Here is a 24,481-nt window from a genome sequence, read left to right as displayed (position 1 = left end):
GAAGAGTCTAAAGTACAGCATGAGCTTGAAGTAATACAAGCAAAAGGCAAATTTTGGCGCATTTGTTTCACTTCCCGTCTTGAATTCCCCGACTGAAAGGAAGAGGTCGAATAGGTTGTACTGGGAGACGATTCAATTCCCATGTTCATGGTTAGACCAACAGGTTTCAAAGTTGTGCCGGCAGAATAACAGACGGTGCACGTGTGTCCATTATAAGACCGGCAGAACATGAGCGATGAATACGCCCACAATTCTGCTGGCAGAAAATCACACAGTAGGCGTGGTACACCGTGCCGGCAGAATATTGAGCGGTGCATGCGGCTACAATGTTAACTCTTGGCGGAAAATTAGTCACCGTTCCTTCGCATTAACATAACGTAATCAACGATCGGACGGGCCACACGGTTGGGCGGGCCATCCTATTATGCTCCTATAAAAGATACTCTTTTAGATCTTATATGTAAATCATTACAACGTTTGAGAGCCCTGTATTTGTATATGAATTAGACAAACGTTCTCAAACACCACATATCTGACCTACCATGGCAAGAGGCCGCAGTATAGAGAACACCAGCAAATATCGCCACCAACACAGATACCTGGTATTGAAAATAGTTGAGTTGACATTATTTAGTGCCTAAGGCCACAATCGGGCATTCGCCGTCAACGGAGGTAAATTTGCTGTCTATCCGATCTGTAACCACGAATACCGCTTTTGCATCCCGTCGTCAATGGCTGCAGTGGAGATCAGCCGTCTTGAATTGACCTCAAGGTGGGAGCAGCGAAACAAGGGTACTGTGAATTGAAGGAGTCTCAATAGAATGGGAGTCTGTGCTCGTCCCGCTACGCAAAATGAGGTAACCTGTCAGATAACGTGGCAGAGATGACGCGGTCAACAATGCCAAGTCCCAGCCCCCTTTCCCGTCCTTATGGAAAGATCCTCTCCCAAGGCCGACCACTCAACTAATTCCTCACTTCCTTTCTCCCCCTGAGATATCTTATGCTTCACCTTCGTTATGTGCGATATCAACTCCATCATCCTCATCACGTATAGAAACTTGACTATTCACTCTTTGCCGTTCTGGCCGCTGGTCCTGCCGTTTCCTGTGTTCTTATAGGACTCCAGGTTTGGATCTTGGGTTGGGTACGTACGTGTGGCTAGGCCGCAAGAGCTTTTGATACCTTTGTTGTCGTTCGTCAATCAAGGAATCATTTTCTTCTTGCCGTTCTCGCCGCTTGGCGTGCCATTCCTGTGTTTTCATAGGACTCTCCAACTTCTTGAACTGGAGTGAGCATGTACTTGTGGCCAGGCCGCAGGAGCTTTTAGTCGGTCTCTTTTACTGTTGTCCTGTCAATTCTATCGCTGATTTTCATTCACCTGAGTCAGGGCTGCTCATCGCTTTTTCAAAGCCCGGGTGGGAGGGCTACTCGATCCTTCGAGGGAATCTCTAAAATACAACGAAGTTTAAGAGTTTTCCAATGTCGCCTGTATTGCAAGAGTCGCACTGGGATTTGACCAAGAAAGTTGTCGTTTCTGTACCAGGCACGAAACATTCTTGCGATGCCAAGTGTCGCATTGCCTATTCCAACGACCCCGAGCGAGGATCTATCTCTCTTAGTATCAAGGCAAAAAAAAAATAAAATAAAATAAAATAAGAAGTAGAAATGTCAATTTTATGCATGACAAGATTATTGAGGATTCTGATAAAGCTATCAGATGCCTCCTTTTCCTGTCCACAAAAAGTAAGGTATCAGTGAGTATGACCCAGTACGCTTGCTTGACGAATCTGCGTCCTTAATGTTTCTTCTATGCACAGGGTATGAATGCAAGAACTCGGATGTTCAAGCCATTCTGTGATGTTGAGATCCTGTTTTGGAAATAAGTACAAGAATAATTTATCCGGTACCACATGTCTGTACACGCTACTGGGTAACGACGAACCTTATGTAATTAACTCAGTACCGTGCCACAGCATATCACGATGTCGACGAGTAGATGGTGGTGGAGGCGGTGCTCCAGGCTTTTTGACACCTGTGGTGTCGTAGGCTCCTCTGCCATAGTTCAAGGCTGCTTGTCCTTCAAAGTTCATTCTTCCTTCGCTCCTAGGAACTATTAGAGTGAGTGACCGGACAATTCATTATGAGAGTAAATGCGTGACACTTACTGCAGACGGCATGCAACTGCACACGAAAAAGCACTTGTAGAGTTGGAACAATGTCTCTGAGCCACGTACATGTTGTGTTACCTATATAGTCAGTAGCACAATTTACTTCTCAGTCTACATTGAGTTTTGTCGATAACAACCATGCGTTTGGCGTGTTCCATCGTCCGGTGCCATCCAATGATATCTTAGAGCTAGTAATTCTCCATCTTTTACACAGGCGCAGGCTCGGAATACCTGAGCTGAACTTTACACTAACAATAGACTGAACTACCAGGGCTAATTCCGCCTTAAGGATTTGTTGACATGATACTTCCTAGTCTGTCCTTTATGCCAGGGATAATGGCCCGTTCGAGCCAGTTGCGGAAGGTCTGACAGCTGCAAAGTCTCAAGGTTATGCAAGATGTCTCATCTCGATAATCTGGCGCCGATAGACCATTCAAGGGAAGTCTGGTGTCATCGCGCATCAGTAACTGAGCGTTTACTGATCACATTTCTGGAGCGGCGCGGAAGCCCTAAAATGGAAGAGGTACTCCGTAGTAGTGATGCGACACTCGCATTGGTTCAATCGGACATTGCATGAACCCGATCGAGGGGCGATCGCTGACACCAATCAAACGAGCGGACAAGGCGCTGACGCCTTTCTCAGTGGCTCCATAACCTGCGGGGCTCCAGGCACTTCATACACCAATCAAAATAGTGGTCCTCGCACAGACACCAAGCACAGATATAGTACTCTTCTCGCCGTCGCCCAGGGAGAGAAGCTGTGTAGGCAGGTATACCGTAGACAGTCCGTCTGTCGCTACCGCTACACCAAGGCGGTACTTGGGCCGACTTTTGTAGGAAAGAGTTAGTCGAGTCCAGTAGCGTTGACACCTGAACCCTCTTTGTCTCGCGCTGAAAGCTACTCGGGATCTGGTAATTCGGCTAAAATGACAGTGGGCCTCTCCCACGGCTGCTTCGGGTTGATCTTTTCTGGAACGAAAAAGGACATCTTCCAGTCGATCCGGACAGTACAGTTTTCCAAGCAAGAGCTTATGATGGTCAGGTTACATTCAAGTCACATGGAGAGTGTGAGCATTGGCTGCGTTGCATTGCGCCAGAGCGGTGGAGATGCCAGGGCCGTCCACGGGCTAGTCCCATGCTGTGAGACAGGGGAAATCTAGCGTCAATGATGCCTTGGTCGCTAAACAGTCCTAGCTGTGGTAGGTAGGGCGGAAAGCTAGTCCCACTGGAATGTGGACGTGAAGCCATTCTTCCGGTGGTAAGAGTTTTTTACGCGATTATTTGACGCCGTCGACCTGCACCGGCTGTGGCCCCTCAGGGTCCCACGTGAAAAATCGTATAGTAATCGCGTAAGTTGAGGGATGTAGCTCTACCACTTCCATATACCCACTGTAATCAATGATGGACAGCCAGGGAAGGAAAGAACGTAGAGTAGATGTATTGGAGACGCGAAATGAAAACAGACGTCTTACGGCCGCCCAGGTCCACGTTGGTATGTGAATTCTCCGCTTATTGGATCAAAGCGCGGATTTTGATCACAAGCAAAATACATTGATCTAGCCTACCCTGGAAACCATATGAACTGATTACAGCAGGAAGAGACAGCATGGCCTAACACTAGCTACATAATGTATATCTTGGTGAAAGAACGCTATAGTCAGATGTCGACCGACATCAGGGCTTACAGGGAGTTGGATTGAATTCTTTAATCTAGTAGAAAGAATCTCTTTAGTGAATATCGCCTTGCTCTCCCTGTTTTGGTTTTAGTATGTAGATATAACCTGTGGAGCAGCTGGTAGGCCTCATGCGGGCTTTGCGTACTAGTTATACGGGGCACAGTCGATCCGCTGCTTCTTAGTCAGCCAGAGATAATATAACTATGCAGTAACTCACGATAAGACGGACCACACGGTCAGATGAACTGATAATCTTGGGTTTCACATCCTCGCAAGCTCGCTATGGTTTACCGTGATTTGGTAGTGGAGAACGAATGGATCTGACCACACTCTTCGCGTAGCAAGTGGCCCAATGGCCAGTCTTTTGCGTGGGATAATGACAACCGTTCCATCCGGATGCGCGAACGCCGCCTCTATGCAGTTGGCCCGTGTCTCTGTGGTGATATGGGAGCCATAAATCGCGCAGTCTCGATCCAATTCCGGGAGATCACTTATCGAGGACCGTCTGGTGCCCCAACATACATCTACACCCACCTTAGCGGTCTAGCCCAACCAGCAGGCAGATCCGCCTCCCGGTGTGCACACTTAGCTTGGGGTAGGGACCCCACTGCCACCCGGTTTTTGTTTCCCTGCAGTAAATGCTATTGAGAGGTCGGGCTAGTAGTGTTTGGCCGTCGAGGGTATTCGGCTTGCCCAGAGACCGAAGACTTTGTGCTTCTGCTGCGAAAAGGATCACCAAATTGGAGTAGTCGTGATCTTGCCCAGGTAATTTAAGGCTGATTGCGGCTAATATTCTCTCGGGTGCATGATGCCTATTTCGACGAGGTCAAAAAGGCCCGAGATTGTTTTTGGCAACTAGAGGAGCAGCGCCGTGGTAAAACAAATGCTAGAATATAGTATGTTGCCTAGAGGCTTTGGACATATCTACTGAGTTGTCAAAGGTTCAGAGGCGGACCAATATGGTCTTAGCAAGAATTGTTACTCTGGGGCAACGGGCGTTTCCCGTGTGTTTCAAGAGTTCTGGACCTCGTTCATATTGCCGTAGCCACTTTCAAGACGTGTCCGTCATCCAGATATGACTCGGACTATCTTTGTGGATAGGCATAGAGCTCTACATAGCAGCCTGACATTCGGGGAAAGAAAGCAACAACATGAGTTCTCTTTGATGCTATAGATACCGCCTATTCCTGTCTTTGCTTCTCTACTTTCTGCTCAAGGGCTTGATATCGCTTCCTTGCGTCCGTACATCCCTGCGTTTACCATGATTTGGTAGTGGGGCAAGGCTTTCGCACCCCCTGGTTGGACTATTTTATCCAAACCAACTTTGGTTACCTCGATCTAGAGGCGGCGTATCGGTGCAGGGCTCTGGGATATAAAACAGATATGGCACACCCGACCTGCAGTCAACCATTGTTCTTCCGGCCTCCAGGACATATCGCCCCTTTATCGAGCGGAGAAGGCATATGCAACCATCCTGCGATGGAACCAAGATCCGAGACTCACTACGACTCCGACGTGGAGCTTGATGTGTATGCCCGTTTCATCATTCCAGACTCCGGTTTCTTATCCTCCATAGGTCTCTTGAATCGCTCGATGATTCATTTAGACTTAGAATTAGTGACCATGGACGCTACTATTCGTCCCGCTATCGAAGACGCCATCCTTTCCCCGTCGACCAGATTTGTGTCCCATCGTTCACCTCCGACTCTACGCTAATCGAGAAATATGGATAGAGAGAACGAGAACGTCAAAGTAAGTTGGACACCTTTCCTGACGCTCCATTACTGATGTCTTACTGAACGGCAACTTCTTGCATATTGCGAACTGTTTAATTGGAGGTTATGTCCAGTGTCTGCCGGTGCTGCTCGAAAGGTTCTCGACGTGAAAACTGGTGCTGGATGTTGGGCAATCAAATTCGGTATATGTTAAATGATCATGCCTCTATACACATCCTAACTAAAACGACAGCTGAGGAACATCCGTCGTCGTTGGTAGGTTGTCTCCTGATCTCGCACCAATACATTAACTAACCGCGAAGGTTTCTGGGATTGATACGATATACATGCAAGAAGAATGGTATGGACCAAGATGATGGTTTCCGCTAAGGCCAGTCTGACTGTATAAGGGTTCCACCTAACTGCGAGTTCTGCATAGACGATCTAGATCAGCCGGACTGGTATTATCCTTTCAGAAACAGTGAATTCATCCATGTTGGTGGACTGGGGGGAGACCGCCAACTGCTGACATGCATCCTACATGGAGCATACCGGTATGGCCTCACACCACGTATCGCTCATGCTAATCCAGTATCAGGTGCTGCTCACCAAATGGCATGTTGGAAATATGGGACAGCAACGTTCATTTTCAAGACCCTTGCGGCCAAACTGGCCTCCACCGTCTCTATAATGACATGAATAAAGCCTTTAGGATGGACGGACGCTCACTTGATCTTCTTCCCCTCCAATACCTCTCGGAAATGGAAAGTCACGGCTTTACCAACGTTGCGGAGCACGTCTATCGTATACCACTCAACACGGCACAGCCGATGACCCAGAAATCGGTTCTGGAGAGCTGGGCAGACGGATTTGAAGCGTACAGCATGGATTTACTGGTTAAGCACCTAAGAAAGCGTCATCTTGAAGTTTTCCTCATCTGTGCTGCGGCGCGTCAAGCCCTGCGGAAAGGGGTGGAAGGCTGGCTCGAAATGTAGGTCACAGCCAAGTATACTTTTGAATTCTGACTGATGATCACAGCCGTATAACGTCCGGGCGAAAACCAACAGCGCCTCTGTAAAGTTTTCATCAATGTCACTTTATGAGTTCAAGAAAGCAAAGGCAATGCACTTCGATCAAGCTCCGCCTGTGTGCCTATCTTATCCCTGGGAAAGCATTGAGAAAAGCGGGGATGCCCCAGTCATATATACTACATATTGTTAAGAAATGGCCCACAATTGACATCGCATGTTCCTGGAAGTTTTATAAACGTACTGAGAACGATAGAACACAGGGAGGAAACGACGGTAAGTTATGGTCGGAACTTTCGTCTTTCTTCGGCCTGGGGCCAGCAACAACGGGTACGTTAGAGGCTGATGCTCCGCCAAATGTCTTCGGAACATCCCGCATTGCAGAATAGGACGAGGGGGTCAAGGAAAATCAAATCTAAGTGGTTGACTGGGTAGTTAATGCCCTGTCTGTGTAGCCGGTTGTTTCCGAAAACCCTGCGCTCAAAATTCGCTGTCATCGCGATTGGATAAGTATGGTACTTTGCAATAACCGCGCTAGACAAGCCCCGTATATCTTTTGGCATCGGAAAAGCCATGGTCCTGGTAGTAAGTCATTGAGAGCACATGAGCCAAGCAGCTTACATGCTCTGCTTGGAGGCTCATGGTTTGAGTTGAAGCGAACAGGCACAGCTGAATACTATAACCTGTGATCAATGGGAGGGATAATGCGCCCCATATAATATAAATTATAGGATCGACATTGCAGAGATCCATTTTTTTCGGCACCCGACAATTTGCTCAACAAGGTCCATTGTCAGAGGTTCTTGCAAATGTTGCCGCAGAAGGCTTTCTAGGAATCGATCTGAAGCTGGAGAGCTAGAAGGGAATCCGGAGCTTGTAACGTCTTTGTTAAAGGACCACTATCCTGGCACTGACCAAAGAAATAGTAGCCTTAAATGGGAAATATGGGGCAGATCCGTCCATCTTGACTACACCTGTATTGGGCTAACCAGCAATTACGTCACTAAAGAATTCCCCCATAATCACTGCCGGCCCCGGACGAATACCATGATTCAACTCTATGCTAGTGATGATCAGTATATTGCGTTGGACCAAAGACGCACTTATTACTCACGAATGGTGCGGGCAATTAACGATATTTGACGAGCTACAAAACACGTCGAGATATTTAACCTTCCAGTTTGTTAGCTGGTCGTGTGCCACATCGTGCCATTTTTGAGTCGGAGGTTCGATGGCCAGCGCCTGAAGCGTGAACGCAAGCACCTGACCGATGGCGGTCCGGTGGAGGCGCACTTCATCGTCCCCCTGCACATCCGCCTGCGCATCTTGATTGGGCATACACAAGAGAATATCGAATAATGTGGGATTACCCCGCGGAGTTTTAAAGGAAAACGAACGCCTCCCCGGTGCAGATGTAGCCGTACTGTATCGAATGCCACTGTCAATCATGTATAAGAATATCTGAGCGACCATGGCGACGACGAGGCGAATTGGCATAAACTCAAGCGTGTCACCTTCCTGGTCAATGACGTCGCGAGCCAAATTCATCGGGTGTAGACCCGCCACCAATTCTGGAATCGTCACTTTATCCGGCGCTTTGTACTCCACTGCATATACGGGTATTCATCGTTCGTCCGCCACAAGGTGCACGCAGAACCGTTCGGCGCGCCAATCACGTCTTCGCGCAGTGCCATGCCTGCCAGCACGGCCATGCTTGACCTTGAACCATATGGAACTGGAGGCATCGGAGGCTGAGCAAATTATCAACCTGCTGACCTGTTTTTGATGAGCGATCCCTTAGAGTGGGCAAAATATTCAATCCTGGCGCGCCTGATGGTTTCGTATGTGTCTCGTAGAATTACCGAAAGCCAGTTGTGCCGGACACGTTGTAGTGACTAGTATTGGTCATTATATACATTATTGACCATATACAAACGAATAGACCATTGATGCTCATGATTATGTATCAAAGGCGAGCGACAAGGCTCACATTTGTAGTAGCATAGGGTAATCGTATATTCAAACGGCAGTACACCCATGTGTTGATCTAGTTGCTTTACGTACTAAGCCCAGATGTCGAAACCCGAGGCCATAATATTTTCTTCGGTGCGCATCTGGCTTCAAATTGATCCCCTGGACAGCTTTCTCAAAAGGACTAGTCCCGGGCCTTCCCGAGCCCCAGCAAATGATGATGGCCCAAGGCAACAACAAGCGACTAGAGAAGCCGACCAGAGGGCGGTGAAAAGACGTTTAGTTTTTGCCCGATGGCCGCTATTAACCGCCGTACTACGGGAATTGTTCTTGGCATAACAACCCAGCGCCATGGAGTGCAGTTGGCCGCTTCGAAACCAGCCCGCCGCTATCCATCATTTAAGTCATTTATACCCAGAAATTATGGGACCATTTATCAGCTGCGTCAACGTTCGGGTAGGACTACTACCAAGCAATTGAATACTCTATACCATAGCTACTAGCTCATACTTGAATTGATCAGCAGCCAGCTAAAGGCAATCAGAGTGTACTTTCTTAGTTGAAGATTTCAAGTCCATTTCACTTTAACTTGATGGTTGCAATCATCCCCTTGCATTGTACTCTGAAAGAGACCAAGGTCACATAAATTATAGATACTGACCTCAATCCTCTACATATTTGAGAGAATACATAAGACAAAAGGGAAGTCCTACCGGTATCGCTCACGATTCGCTGGACCCTGTCCAAATCAGGCATTATGGCCTTGCCAGCACGAAAACAGAAGCAGAATTGTAAATATTCCTAAGCTGTTCCTCGTGGATGCTTCATCTTTTCCCTTTCATCTCCTTTTCGCTGATAAGAATCAAACCATTCCACTGATTTAGAGGAATTAAGCACAATAAAAATTCAATCCATCCTGGACTCGATCAGGCGGTTCATTGACCACAGTGAAGGAAATTACATGTCTCGAACTATATGTTGGTAGTTAACGCTATTGCTGCACCGGAAAACACAGTTGATAATATAAGAAGGAAATTCGGCTGCATAACAGCTGCTTGAGATATTGAGGCCAGAAAGGTCATGACAAGAGCCCTTCTGGGATCGTGGAGTAGGCGCACCCACCAATTCAAGGCAAGGGAATAAGGAATTGACGCTATCAGATAGGCACCGAATGCGGCCCATAAAACCGGGCGACAATGATTACGTATTGGTTGAGCGACTAATAAGTCAAAGGTTCGCTCTTGCGTGGTCGCAACAAATTTAGCTGAAGCTCGAGCGCCTTTTTACGCTCCACCAACGTCTGGTTTTCCTCCTGAAGTCTTCTGAGCTGCTGCTGGAAAATCTGATTCTGCTTCCGAAGGCTAAACACCAGCTGCTGCAGCTGCATGCAGCGCATCTGGGGTGTCAGGTACTCCGACAGCTGGCGTGGCATCTGGTTCTCTTGGCGAAGTAAGGTCATGATGATCGAGACCATGTAGTCAATGAGAAAGATGGCAGCCTGAACAATTTGTTCCTTGGACTCCGGTAGGCCCTTGGAAGGGTTCCAACCAGCTTGCTCCAGGAAGTAATCATGAATGCGGCTGTCCAGCTCACGGTGCAGCTGGCTGAGGTTCTTTCGTCGGTTTCCCTCTGCAATTCTGTGCCTTTCCCTCTGGTTGTCTAAACCTGCTGGAGCCATGCTGGCCTTGCGCTTCCGCCCGCACTGCTGCTGCAACGGCGGCTTGCGGTTGATGTTTGTGGGGGCGATGAAATTTAGAATTTGAGGAGAGGAAAGATCTTGCGGCCACATGAACGCCTTCTGAGACTCGTCGGGTTCTGGCAAGGAACTCTCCGCTGAGGTTGCCGATGATTCATTGACCACAACACGCTCTTCAGCCCCCGAACATGTTGATCTAACGGGGCAGGTGAGCTGAGTTCTTGAAGCGCTGGTGGCATTGGCGTTGGCATTGGAGGGGTCTAAGGGTCCGCGGGGCAAGGGCTTCACGCATGGAAGCGGGGGCAGGCGACGATCCTCTCTCGTATTTGTCATACTCGGTAGGTTGGACAGGAAGCGTACACTGTAAGAAGCGTCAAACGTCAGAAGCTGCATCTGTTGGTGAGGTTCGCAGGCGACTTACGGGACGGCACAACGTCCAGCGATGCCGTCAGCTATTGAGCACACGCCTTCGTACATTACGGTGCTAAGAAATCTTGCGTGTAAATATAAGATGGGGCGTATTGCAGCCTCAGAGTTATAAGTCAGATGTTTGGCTATATGCAGAAAGGAAAAGTGTGTCTCCGATATGTACGTCTGCTCCGGCGCAGGATTATTTGGCCTGATGCAACCAAGTACACCACCGGAGAGCAATGATATGATTCGGAAATGTAGACGATAATAGCGGTGTGACTATAATGGCCAAAATGACGCTGATACAATTCAAAAGGAAGGGACTGGTAAACATGGAAGAGACTTGATAGGACTCACCGGTTTTTCACTCAATATATATATCATTTTGTTACTCTACCTTTCACTTTTTTCATATTTCTTATTCTTATGATGTCCCCCTTTTCTAAGTTTATGTCTTCGCTTTATCTACATAGCACCTGTAGCCGTCACCTCCATCCTAACTTTGAACTTCTGCGCTCCTACCTATTCTAGCTGTCACCCCCACTTCTTTCAACATCACACCTCCCGATTGAGGAAACGCCGGAGTGCATGGACGACCTTTAGCATAGATCAACCGTTCATCGGATTGTAGTCTGCGTCCAAAGCTTCATCACAGTAGGGCCAGCTATCGAGATGGGGAACAATCGCCAGGCCAGTGCTGGATCGGCGAATCAACGTGCCATGATCTCGCGAGAGAGTCAGATGCGGGATCGCGGCCACTTGATTCGTCACTGCCGTAGTGTTTTGCGATCTATATGGGTTAGAGGCATCCACCCTCCTTGCGTCGCGCTTATCAATAGTCTCCTTGGGTTAATGGCCATGGGCGACCACTCAGTTGACATCTCGGATCATGGCCAAAGCATCGCCGTATCCACGAAACTTTTACGGCACCGAGGCCGATAATGTCACTGTCCGATAAAGGTCAATGTAGGATTTTTTAAACGCAGATTATAGCCCCGGGAGGATCAGATAGAATCTAATGGCACGAAGCAAGGGTATTTTAGTAGGAAGCTGACATACCTCAACATTTTGGGACGGATCTCTGGAGAGACAATGAGCAGAAGCATCTGTCCCAAGCCAATACACTTCTGGCCTATCTTTGCCGGTTATAACTGTAATGTCACCTGAGTGCATACAGCATAATCATTGTGTTCATGTGAACCTCGTTCGACTATGCGGTGGTTTCATACAGTGCTCATGCCTCTAACAGCGCATCTGTATGAGAGAAGGTCACCTGGGTACATTTCAGCATCAACAAAGACTAGCGCAAGTACCCAACAGACTTTATTTAGGCCCTCAAGGTTTGTTAGTGTGTGGGACTTCTGGAGATCGAACAAAGAATATGTGAAATTACTTTTCCACGAATAATATGAACATTGGGCAACAAGTCTGTCAGGTAAACAGTACTCCGTCTCCCGACTGACTCGATACAATGTTGGACCTGCATTTGGTGGATGCGGATGAAGCAGATGCGGGTTGGAGGATGCTTACGCAGGATGTCAATCTGCCTGACGGGATGCGCTACGGCCAGGCTGACCTCGCTGACCTCGCTGACCTCGTTGACTTCCACCCTCCACTGGCGCCAGCTAATGACACGATAGTAATCATATCCGCCGACATAAGATATAATCAATGCTTTTACTGTAGTAGGTGGGCCTGACTGTTCCGTGAGCATCCTAATACAGCTAGAGAAACCACTGCTCATCAGCATGGCTGAGACAGACATGCACATAACAAATAATTTCCGTACGGTCCTCACAAACCGTGACTGCGCTCATTGCATCTTAGGGGACCAATTCCCCTGGAGTGTGTAGTGTTGGGATAGAAATAACAGAAATGAAGCAATGCTAGTACGTTCATAGCTCTTCCCATTTGAGAAGCATCCATTATATAATGAGGCGTATTTCTGAGCTTCCATAGTTGCTGAAGGTTATCTACTGTGTTACGATATCGAAAGACATTCTCCCAATGGGCTCTATTCACTTCCGTATCCTGGTAGTGTAATCACGCTTTCTTACTAGTCCAGAATAGTACCAATCTTCCCCCAGGAGGGCTTAGACCTCACGTCGGCGACCTGATGTCAGATCTAAGCCCACTCAGGAAAACGCTGGCTGGGGCTCGGAGTCTTGCCCGGCCTCCTTGATCTCACACTTCCTGGCCAGATCCCGGATCCACGGTTAAGCGTTGATCGCCTCTCACTTGCCCAGATAGTACCTCGCAAAAGTCGCCAGCGACAGGACCAGTTTCCAGCACTGGTTAACATGCGGCCAGGCGCTGGTCAGTGTGTAAGGCACCTTTCAATGCGTTCATTCTACGATCGTGATAGCGGCTTGATCAGCATGCCGCCCCACCATGGCCTCATTTGCATCAAACGATAAGTGTTGCCTTGGTCCTTTCCCATCTACTCTCGAGCGCGAAAATGGCCCAATAAAGGCAACTATCTAGCTACAGGCTTGCCATGCGTGATCTTTATACAAAGATCGCATCCCAGAATGTCCATGGAGATGCTAGCAGTGTCGACGTCTCACCAGGAGATGGCATAGCCCAATTCACAATCACAACCTTGATAAACTTAAAAAGCCAGGTGCAACAAGTTGTTACGGTACCGTTCGGTGTCTCCACCCATTCACGCTAGACCGAAATGGCGAAACGTTCTAAGTCAGGATACGTTCCATATACGTTGTATGTTGAGGAAGGCCCATGCATAGTTGATGGGGTTCAGATTTGGTATGTTTGATGATATCCATCCCAGTTACCCTGCCCCCTTATTTCTCATTTCATTCCTTGCGGAGGAGAAAATTCGGCAATTCACCCTCAAAAAACCGGTCAACGTCAACGACATGCAGTCCCATCCTGGGCTTTTGTTGAAAAATCAGACAGAGCTCACATCACTATAGGCTTCTTGCAACTGCATCTCCATAGTAAATTCAAATGGCATCATTGCTCTCAAGTAGTAGTCATACACCATCCCCCTATCTGGGACTTGTAGAAACACTCAGAGTCCCTTCAGTTCGTCGCTCACAATAGGCCATCCGCCGCTCGGGCCTCAAACTCAATATTAACAAGAAGTGTCCGACATACCCTGAATCGGAGCACGTCGCACCTTGTGCCAGACGGCATGTCAACCTTGAGTAAGACAGTCCTAGCACCGGGGAAACTGGACTGAGATCATCGCCGGGACGAGGAAGGAGTGTAGGATCATAGATTTCTTTCCACCATTGTCGCGAACAGCGAAATTGTGCCTCTTTTCCCTGATGTGGACGCAGAACTATATTTGGCTGTGTTCCAAGACCAATTTCATAGCGAACCGAGGGTGGAAGAAGTGAAGACCTAATCGGGCAAGGTAACCTAATGTGAAACGGTAAGTTATCCGTTACATGATAGATGGTATTGTGCAGATTCAAAGAAGCCAAACAAATCGATAGGTTGGGGCATCGCTTTCTTTCTCTACCAGGTTTGCTTGTCTCTCACGTCATTGAGCCCGAACATGATTTCCATTACGTTCGGTAATCGTCAAAAGGTTTCTGTAATAGTCTGCCAACTGCGACGGGCGTATTACGAATCATCCCCCTGGCGAGGAGGAAAACTTTAGCTAACATTCTAACTGGGCTAGTCAGCCTGTAGAGTTGCTTGGGATTTCAGGGTCGCATCCCTTACGGATAGGACGGCTCGCCAGCCTACACCGGGGCGGCCGTCCGACTCGCATGTGGCCCCGTCTCTCTATCAGTGCCTTGGACTCTCATGCTACAGTAACAGCAGGCCAGGGGCAGCATCGGCTTTGTGCTTTCGGAAGTGATTCTTGGCGACTCCCGTCGTAGCGTGTTCGCATTGGAAGGTATGGATCTATTTCCGCCGTGGGTTGCCTAGCAGTACTGTACAAGGCTATGACCATTTTGATTGAGCAAACCCATATCCGTCTGCTAGGCATGTGAGTATGCCGCCGGTGCCAGCCCGCCGGTGGCACCAACAGGTTCTCATGGGGGCGGCGAGGGAGGTCATCCAGGACCGTTACATACAATCTAGGAAGTCGAACATCCGGTCCATTTTCTTTTGCCCCCCACCCCACACCCAGTTCGGTGTGCTTTCCCAAGTTGTAACAAACGCGTGCTGACCAGCGAAATGGCGATGACCCAGTGAAATGTGTAAGCGGTCTAATGTGACTTGTCGCAAAGCAGGGAGATGCCCTGAGAATAAGGACAATTTGGGCAGGTCCTCCATTGAGGATCCCGCGCAATGTCAGATCCACACATTGCAAACTTTTAATTTTACGGCCAAAGGTCATAAACCCCTGTATCGTTACCTATCGTCAGTACTCCGCCTTTCTTGTATTGATATGAAGGCCTTCATTATGGGTGACAAATTCCAATTTAATTGTCTCCACCACATTGCCACCATGGCTACATGACCCTTTCGCAACAATTTTTCGCCTCACGAAGCAGCGCCGCTCCCGCATTACATCAGAATATGCCTGTCAACTAAGAAAAAATAAAGCCAAACTCAAGATTGTGGCTTCGATGGTTCAGAGGCCGAGGATTGTACAAGCAGGAGAAGGCGCGACACGCATCTTGGCGTCACATTCTGCGTCTTTGGCTTGCGGACATGATGGAGCCCCGTGTCACTGAACCAGATGCAGCTAGAGCGTGTGATTTAGTTTAGACAACGTACTCCTTTATCCTGGGATCGACAGACCAGGGTACCCTGCAGCAGGCCGTACCAACATTATCTCTCGAATGCAGTTATTCATAGACTCTCAGAGTCGAACAGACACTGTTCGCTACTGGATAAGCTTGGTAAAGAACACTAGTTTTAGGCGATGTAACTCAGACCCTGCCCCGTTGGTCCACTCCCGACTTGGCCTGAGAAACGTTCCGTTCCTTTCTCCTTCGCCCGGCGACGTTCATTCCGCTTCCAGAGCCTTGTACCAAAATGAACGACGAGATTTGGTGAGATGAGAGAGGTGGGGACACTCTCACAGATGCGGCTCACTATTTTGTGCAGGCGGTGATTTTCCTGACCTTGATGCTTTACTTGTTCCTCCAGCTTTCTATGGCTCCCCGTCAGCTCGAAGTCACATAGAAGGTCGCTTGGTAGCAGCCACGGAAGTAAGTTCACCGGACTCTGGTTTCGAGACTTGAAGAAACAGACCAGCACAGTTCGAGGGTGAATGGCGGCCGGGTTTGGGACATCATAGGACGGGACATACTCGCAGATCAACACCGTGAGAGCTTTCGTAGACACATCAGCCACGGCATTGGGATGCCCAGGAAGCTCATTTGTGACCACGCTGTTGACCCCCAAGCCCCATGTGTCTCACCATCGTCATTTTTCTCAATTAATATACTCTCGTCCCAGGCAGCCTGGAAGTTCGATCTTCTGTCGTCGGGCGGAGACGATTCCACGGGGTGTGAGACATCTAGCATGATACCTGAATACGGTGTCTTTCCTACCAATGCCAGTACTCTTCGAAGCTCGTTCAGTCATGAACGCGGGTTCTGATTATTCGCTGAGGATATGAGTGACGCTAGGAGAATCGAAGATTCGGTGAAAGTTTCCCTGTATGTGCCCCGAAAACAACAGCCCCCTGCCTAGGACGCACATGATGCTTTAGAAAGGTTGGCGGTCTTGGTGACTTAAAGCACGGTGACATCACGCGCTAGCCCTTTGCGAAACAGTCCACTTAATGCAAAGCCGAAGTTGAAGGTTACATTGAGGGTATGGTTCTAGGCATGGGCAGACCAGGGACTGACTGTAACCTCGCCGACACTTGTGGCACTCAACGATGACCAACCAGGGACTAGCCAAACTATGTCCAGTCGGGCTATCTTGCCAGCCCGCGACGCAGAAAATCTGGGGCTTGATTCCCTGACCCGAGTTGTCGGATGGTCAAGAGACGGGTTGACTTCGTCCATGGAACCAAACAATTAGATATCATTAAGCAAGAAAACAATGAGCCCATAAAACAATACAGGCTATTCAATTCCAACCCCCCAACCTCTTATCGCATGGTACAGATAAACTCAGTATGCTCTTCACCTTAGAAGCCGCAAGAGATATTTTCAACAAAACGCTCTGGATCCAGGATTCTTTCAGGATCGATGATGTTTGACCCTGTTAACACCCCTAATCTTCCTGTGGTATTCGGCTCCTGCTCGCCTCTTGGCCACACGAACATTTGGAATTGATAACCTGCGTGATCGATGGTCCGTATATACGGACGAAATACTTCCCAGATCTGATTGCGAAACCGTCTGAGGTTGCCGAGGGTGCACTCCACGCGCGGAAGGAAGAATGGCGAGATGGCGACCGATTCGAACGTGTACTTATGGACGACCGTAAGGTGCATTTCTAACCAATCGATGGGGTAGGACAGCATGGCAGAGGCGTAACGAAAGATATCCTCGGGGTGTGTAAGCGGAGATAGGATGCTGGGCCCATTCCAGATCAGAAATTCGGGATCATCATAACAAGAGGACAGGTAGCAGTCTACGGCCACGGTCTCATATATGTAGGGTAGCTCTTCGTCCCTGCGCTGCAAGTTGATTGTCTCCATGTCAGGCAACTATTCGGCTTCTTCGGGAATGGTGTGTGTATGTGATGGTGAATCTCCACAGACAGCGCGCCTTCTGGATCTGCGCCCCGTAGGGCCTCCCAATATGTAGGTGTAGACGTGGTGGGTTCGGAGTCTGAACATACGCTCTTATATGACCTATATTGCACGTGTAGACAGTTCTCGCATGAAAAGGCCTGAACTCGGCATCGAGAAGAAGTTGGATAGATGGGAGAATTGGCTGTCGACCACATGCCATTTATAGTGTCCTGAACTGTCGTGCTGGAAGAATCCTCTGAGAGCAGTATGGATTTCTTTCCTTGTCCTGGGTTAGGACAGCGGGCCAAGTGTGGTGGAACGTGAGTCAAACTAGGCCTATCCCCGGGGAATCAGCTGGGCAAAATGAAGGGGTATGAAAGACCAGCTGGGAAATTACCGTAAGCAGAGTTTTCTGCCGCAGTTATCTCCAACTACCCATCTACCCATCACGGGCAAATTCCAGATCGACGACCTGCCGAAAGGTAACGCTGATGATGTTTGTAGACGGCACGATATTTGCCAAACTTATCTCAAACTTCTGATCTTGCTCGATACCTTCAAAGACACAGTCGCCAACCGATGAACCCTAGGAAATGAGACGGAGCTGCTCTGTGGGAGCGACGTCGTCGGGTGTAGACGGCGCCGTCAACGAGTGGGCGGTTCTGCTCATTGCGACAATATGAACTGGCCGTATGGCAGTCTGGTCGGCAATTCGACCCCAGTAGGGGGCATACGGACAGTGGCCTGACAGAGCTCCGGTCGGGTGTTCTTGGTGCATGCGCCATCGCACGCTCCAAAGCCGCACATCGCACGCGAACGATTGCTCGTGCAACGTTACACGCAACGACTTACCAGAGCAGAGCAGTGTCAAGCAGTCAAGCGTGAGGTCTGTGGCAGTCGTCTAATAAGGCAGCAACCCATATCCCGTACCAGTCAACGTAAGAGGTCAGATTGGCCTATTCAGACGGAAATGAGAGGGGCGGAGGCATTGTCTCTGAGGGAACGAAAGTTGGATATGGCAGATGGAAGATGTCAGCTTATAAGGAATTTCATGGGGTCGGCTTCGGGCCACCGGTACAGCTCGATGCTACATATTTTCATTATTGATGGTCGGCACTTGCTCTCCTGCTGTATTCAGACTATCCACGCTTTCAGTCTGGACAGGCATAAAAGTTTTGAAGCGCTGCACAAACATCTATAAGAAAATAAATGGCTTCCAGCCAAGTCCTCTCAGAAAGTAGTAACCTGACACCTTTTATCACGTTATATGACTCTTTGGCTCGTTTTATAGTTGCTACATAACGTGCTAACAAATGGTTGAAAGATCATTACATTGATTGCTATTATGCCGTTCTACAGAAGCACCGCTTGAAGTCAAACCAGCTGTGTGCAGGCAAACCAGTATTGTTACAGATTCCAGTTTACATTTATCTCCAGATAATAAGATGCTGAGATAATACAAATAAGAAACATTGGATTACCAAGAGACATACCTTAGACCAACAGCTAACTTCAATTCTTGACCCTCATCATTTATGCGGTCACAATAGGAGGCCTGTTTCTGTGCCTCTGCCACAAGTATGAAATCATGTAGAAGCTATGGTTCAAGTAATGTTTAGGATCCTATTGTCACCTCCGTCTTCTCTTTTTCTCTCCCCTTCGCCTGCTCGGTTGTAAAAGTGCTGACAGACCCTCTATGTGCCGGGTAAGCTGTTCATACTCTGCACTTGATTGTTTCCCCTTTCTTCTCAGCATATTCCGGGCACTGCGAGCTTCCCGAAGGGAAGCAGCCAAATCTGACGCTTCAGTAATGAAGTTGATATACGGTGTTTTGCTGTTTGAGGTTCTAGTCGTTCTTGATGGACGTCGTCTTCCAATATCTGTGGGATTGCTGGTTTAGTAAATTGCAGTCAGGACACACGATCGGAATGCCACGTACGCGTATCTTGAGAAAGGCAGCTCACATCGTCCAGCGATGACGCGGTCATTTGCCTGTCATGCACTGAAAAATCACCTGAAGTAGACTCGTAGTGCTGCGGGTCGTATCGGTCTTTCGCCTCCATCTCTGCCAGTTCGGCCTCTATCCAGGACACAGACGGGGTGGGATTCACCAGCGGTGTGGGCTCGCTGAAGAGCGTAAGAAAGTCGCTTTCATCGCAAGAGGAGCCGTTCACGCACTCCAACATTGCTTCTGTAACCGGAATGGGTATGCCAGCGAAAGTGCCTATGACGACGAAAGGGCTGGTCTGTGAAGGATGTGCCTTGGCGGTAGCCCGAGCATTATAGGCGGTGTTACCACTAAATAAGCGACCGTGTGAAATATGCGAGGCGAGCCCAAGAAAGATAGGAAATGGTCTCCAGTTCCCATGACAATTCGGAGGGATTACAGGAGCAGAGTCGCCCACCAGAGTAACTCGTTGCCTCCCAGGAGCTTCCGCCGTTTGTCGCGGGAGATCTGCTGCTCTTACAACCCCTGGGCTGCGCCTTCTCGAATGGTCGATCTGAATCAGTCGTCTGCGGGAAGGTCGGCGCTATGGCCATAGGCCGAAACACGGTCTCCTACCATCCTGCCTAGGAAGCTAATTTTCATTATCCATACACTGATTTCTTTCTCATACATGAACGATACAAGACAGCCATATATGGCTATGTACAAGACCCTCGTACAAGACTCTCGCGTCCGAGGCAATCACACACGAATGAGAGAGTTATGATGATACACGCCGCCGAAATCATCTTCTATCTCCAAGCCTGCAGTCCCAGCCAACTACTTTCCTTCAATAAGCCATTCCCCAGAAAAAACACTATATATCTCATATGGAATAGACAGGGGCAGTGAAGCAGACCGACGATTGGCAGCATCGATTCCAGGAGCTGCAGGCTGGGAAACCAAGCAAGCAGTGGCAGGTATCTCTGTTTGCCCCGTGGTGACAGGCAAACGAGGCTGGGTGCCTTTCGAGCCATGCTCAGCAGAGGTCGTCTGGGGATAAGACGTCCACTGCTCCCATACCGAGGCGGCACTGCCCAGGGGTATAAAGCCATCTGGACTCAAGGAACACCTCTGGACGAGGGTTCCCTCTTCCTCAGGAAAAGTTCCTGTCGAGCGTTCACAAGCGCCATTATTATCCACCGAAGGGGCCCAAGCGGCAGGCCGTGAGTCCTGGCCGAAGTTGGAGAACGCCTTCGAACGCAACGCCAACTCCTGAGAATGGCCTTTTGCAGTCCGCGACTTTCCCCGCTTGTTCGACAGCGAAAAGCGATATCCCGGATGCGCCGTGGCATGGTTCCGTTTCTCCATCTCCGCGAGCGTCTCGTATTCCTTCCGAATGTGAGGGGCTTCCATCTTCCAGCTCTGTCCGCTGAGTCTGGAGATGGTCTGGTGATCATTCCGGCCGAGCCAGTATTTAACTCGATCATTGTATGCCAGCCGGTACAGTATGAATGAGTTAAGTGGGCGTGGGATTCTTTGACGCCGTTGCCGTGCCTCCTGGCGGCGCGTCGCGACCGGGCGGTGCACCCAGGCGTACATGTCTCTAACCGGGATGTCCTGCATGCCGTCGTTCAGTTCACTTAAGGGACATGGTAGACATGGGTTTTCACTCCCTGTTGCTGCATATTTGGCTTGGCCATCCCTTGTCTGGGCTTCGAAGCAACTCGACTTCCGAAGTCCAGTCTTCCGGCACAGAGCTTCCGGCTTCGTGTGATCTGCGTCACTGCCTTCTTCCGGTATCAGCTTGTCCTCATGCGCTTGGGTGTTGTCATGGATCTACTGAGATTAGCAGAAGGCCAGCAGGTACACCTGGTTTCCAGCTGAGGCGGAGTGGGAACGCTTCTCACCGGCTGTGGAACCAAGTAGTATGGGTCATTGGCCGCAAACTCTAGCACAGGGGCAGGCTGATCGAAGCTCTAGGACCGTCAGAGTGTGATACTTTTGCAGCTTCTAGTTTAAAAATGGGTGTGCGCGCTTACCACAGCGAGTTTCCCAGAAGCTTGGGGAAGACCATCGGAGACGCACGGGAGCCGCTGGCTGAGTTCCTCACAACCGGTACCAGGCATGAACCACGCCTGGAAATATGGCGGTGGTGGCTCAGACATCAGGTCTCCTGGTGTGGCTTGGAGAGAGGTGGACGCCTCGGTTCCAATTTCAGTTGGCTTAGTTGTGGCGACAGATAATTCTGACATGCTTCCACAAGGCTAAGCGGGTAGAGCCTTCGTCGAATGGCAAGACGATCATTCCAAAGCCAGTAACAAACAAATGAGGTGGTAAACAAGCGCAATTTGATATTTAGACGGACCCCGATGGCAGCCCCGAGTCTTTATAAAGGCCAGGCATGGATCAGAGGTCTTCCACTCTAACTTGGCCAATGACGCTACAGCTATGGCTTGCTCGTCCGATGTAGATACTGGAATTCTCTCCGATCATGGCTGGTGGGACTTGACCTACTGCCACACGTGGACCCCTGTCCTAGAGATGTACCAGTCACAGCCGACGATGTGTAGGGAGTAGAGTTCCGGGTTGGATTTGGTCGTGTTTGTATCGGTATACTCGGCCATTGTTCAAAGCGACCTGTGAGTGGACCCACCGCAAGAGATGAGGTCGCCATTTGTAAGCAGCCGAACTAGGCAACAAGGTTATATTGGGCGTCTTCGGTGGCCCAACTGAGGCATGCCGAACAGCAGCTCCACGACCGTTCATCTCCAGCATCCTCTAATCTGAGCCCTCTGCAACGATCCTCAGTCCAGGATATTCTTGCCTAGTTGAAATGCCAATATAGGGAGATATGGCGGAACAGGTTCCAGCTTAAACCAAGTGGGCTCCGAAAGCCATCAGTCACTCGCCCTCAAGGTAGGGCTCTCGGAAAAAGCATCCCCATATTTGAGACCCCAGAAAGGTCAATCCGATCGATAGTCTCAGTGAATCACCGGAACCGCATGGGATGCACGAGCTCACGGCATACCCCTCCCTCCCTTGTTCTTGGTCCCAGATAATCAAGGTTTGATAGATTGTCCCGGGAGATTGGTAACCAATTATCGATAAGCATTTCCTAGCCTTAGGAGGCCCATACGCGTTTCCTGTCAAGGCCTTTTGAATATAGAAGAGATGTAGAAGACCACAACGAGCAGTTAGTACAGGAAAGCTTGGCGCAAGGACAGCCGATTCCCACGGGCAGAATCTGGAGGACAAGCAATTGGAGCGACCCAAAACATGAGCACTTTGGGCAATCACGGAGTGATCTTTCGAAGGCCGCCGGAGCCTTGCCGCCCCAAAAGCACACGCGTGTTGAGACTACGGCGCGATGATTTGAAATTCGCTACCATAGCACTGGGACAGCACCGAACGCCAACGCGTCGCCATGCGATCGTAATCGAGCGAAAGCCATCGTGCATCCTAGACTTATACTAGTCGCATTAGACCAAACCTTAACAAATGAAACCCGGTGGTCTAGATCTCCTTGTGCTGTCGCTGGAGCAGTCCTTAAATCGTGTCACAGACTGCTTGCCATCGCGATCTACGCCTCTCTCTTCTTTGTCGAAAGATCGTCCGGATGTGATCAAAGATAGCCAATGAATGTCTCCATCAAATGCTCGCCATCTGGTGCCTCAATAGCTTTCTTGCTAGAAGGAGGACTTTGGCTTACCTTGACGGCGGGGCCAGTCAAGTTCCGTAACCCTGTCACCTGAAATCTCTTTGCTTCGCGTTGAAAGCTATCCGGGTTGTGGTATTCCGGACGGAGAGGCCGTGGACCTCTCCCACGACTGCCGAGGGCTGACCTTTACTAAAATGAAAAGGGACATCGGCCTGTCGATCTTGGTAGTACGCTATAACGCGGGCCAGACAAGGGCGTAGCAGGATCAAGTTACATTGGTCACAGAGATAAGTGTTAGTGTTGCATCGACCTGGAACTGTGGGGGGGCTACAGTAGACCTGCCTGGTGACTGCGTCCCTCCTGTGAGACATAAAAATTTAGCGTCTCTGACGCCTTGACCGTCTGTGTTCGCTGGGGGTCAGCCGCCGCCTCAGTCGGGATACGACCCCAGCTGTGGTTGGTGAAACGGAGAGCTAGCTCCACTCGAATGAAAGGCTTTTATCCATTTGTCGATGGGCAGGAGCTTTCAAGGCAATTGTTCAACGCTCTTAGCCTGCGCGGGACGCGGACACATTGGTGTTCCACGATGACAATCATAAAGCCACCGTGTAGGCTGGTGAATGCGCTAGCGATTGAGAATAGCTCTATGATTTCTGTACAGGATGGCTATGTTAAAATAGGCCCAACATACCCGTGCATTGCTCGATTTACTCGGATACAGAGATACAGGTTGTGGTAGGTATATTGATCCGATTGGTCAGCATTATAACTATGCTTCCGAATTCACGCTCCTGAACGGACAAATCACCGGGAAGGACAATGACAGGTGGCGAAAACCCGAGGCGTCAAAGAAGCAGTCGAGGCATGTTCTGATGGCGATGAGATAGGCCATGTCAGTCGCAGCAACGACCGTCCAGGAGCCCAGTCAGCAGCCCCACTTATACATACGGGAGTGTAGGAGGGATAGGATGTGGATACGGCAGTGGCTCCAAGTAGCGGATGTGTGGTGTGGCTCTCGGGAAAAGAGAATACTGTAAAACTGCACCAAGGCGATGTTAGACGGCTTCGGGAGCAGTCCGGAGTGGGCCAACACTGTGACTAAATGTCACCGGACCTGACTTTGTAGGACAGAAATTGATATTAGCTGAAATTGATATTATCTGAAATTGGTATTAGCTGAAGTTGACATTAGCTGAAGTTGACATTAGCTGAAGTTGACATTAGCTAAAGTTGACGCTGGGCTAGTCAGCCTTTGGAGCTGGTCGAGGTTTCAGGTTCGCGTCTTTTACGGACAAGACGGACTCGCCGGCCTGCAGCGGGACCGCCGTCCGTCTCGCATGTGAGCTCATTTCACCGTTACTGCGTTGAACTGCCATGGTATGGTAGTATCGGCCCAGGGGGCAGCATCAGCCCCATCATAGGTATTTGCCTTGTATGTGTGATTCTAGACCTGTTCACATCTCCACTTGTCTCACATCAAAACGGTCTCAAGTGGTACCAGATGCTGTTGGTCGCCGTCACCTGCGGTTTGCTTCAGCCGCCAATTTTCTTCCGTGAGTTTTGCAACAGCTAAAGGCTATGCCAACTCTATTAAGCAACCCTT

The 24,481-nt window shown here is 49.4% G+C and overlaps 6 protein-coding genes across 6 annotated transcripts; 2 read left to right on the top strand and 4 right to left on the bottom strand.

Annotated features, from left to right (window-relative positions):
• Positions 1-5,227: 5,227 nt before the first annotated feature.
• AKAW2_50303A (uncharacterized protein) lies at positions 5,228-5,560 on the top strand (the record flags this gene model as incomplete). The annotated part of the gene is made up of 1 exon (XM_041690107.1): positions 5,228-5,560. The coding sequence occupies one exon, from the start codon at positions 5,228-5,230 to the stop codon at positions 5,558-5,560; it is 333 nt and encodes a 110-aa protein (XP_041543724.1).
• Positions 5,561-6,272: 712 nt separating this feature from the next.
• AKAW2_50302A (uncharacterized protein) lies at positions 6,273-6,637 on the top strand (the record flags this gene model as incomplete). The annotated part of the gene is made up of 2 exons (XM_041690106.1): positions 6,273-6,550; positions 6,598-6,637. 2 exons carry the CDS (start codon positions 6,273-6,275, stop codon positions 6,635-6,637), a joined length of 318 nt encoding a protein of 105 aa, XP_041543723.1.
• A 3,140-nt stretch (positions 6,638-9,777) lies between these two features.
• AKAW2_50301S (uncharacterized protein) lies at positions 9,778-10,647 on the bottom strand (the record flags this gene model as incomplete). Its single annotated transcript, XM_041690105.1, has 1 exon — positions 9,778-10,647. The coding sequence occupies one exon, from the start codon at positions 10,645-10,647 to the stop codon at positions 9,778-9,780; it is 870 nt and encodes a 289-aa protein (XP_041543722.1).
• A 6,091-nt stretch (positions 10,648-16,738) lies between these two features.
• Positions 16,739-17,254, bottom strand: AKAW2_50300S (uncharacterized protein; the record flags this gene model as incomplete). Its single annotated transcript, XM_041690104.1, has 1 exon — positions 16,739-17,254. The coding sequence occupies one exon, from the start codon at positions 17,252-17,254 to the stop codon at positions 16,739-16,741; it is 516 nt and encodes a 171-aa protein (XP_041543721.1).
• Positions 17,255-18,919: 1,665 nt separating this feature from the next.
• Positions 18,920-19,476, bottom strand: AKAW2_50299S (uncharacterized protein; the record flags this gene model as incomplete). The annotated part of the gene is made up of 2 exons (XM_041690103.1): positions 18,920-19,170; positions 19,230-19,476. 2 exons carry the CDS (start codon positions 19,474-19,476, stop codon positions 18,920-18,922), a joined length of 498 nt encoding a protein of 165 aa, XP_041543720.1.
• Positions 19,477-20,057: 581 nt separating this feature from the next.
• AKAW2_50298S (uncharacterized protein) lies at positions 20,058-21,472 on the bottom strand (the record flags this gene model as incomplete). Its single annotated transcript, XM_041690099.1, has 3 exons — positions 20,058-21,056; positions 21,128-21,196; positions 21,260-21,472. The coding sequence occupies 3 exons, from the start codon at positions 21,470-21,472 to the stop codon at positions 20,058-20,060; spliced, it is 1,281 nt and encodes a 426-aa protein (XP_041543719.1).
• Between the last annotated feature and the right edge of the window lie 3,009 nt (positions 21,473-24,481).

The sequence above is a fragment of the Aspergillus luchuensis genome, chromosome 5 (assembly GCF_016861625.1).
Source record: "Aspergillus luchuensis IFO 4308 DNA, chromosome 5, nearly complete sequence".
Taxonomy (NCBI): Eukaryota; Fungi; Ascomycota; class Eurotiomycetes; order Eurotiales; family Aspergillaceae; genus Aspergillus; species Aspergillus luchuensis.
Note: the sequence above shows the minus strand (reverse complement) of the source record. Positions and strands in the feature narration are given on the sequence as shown.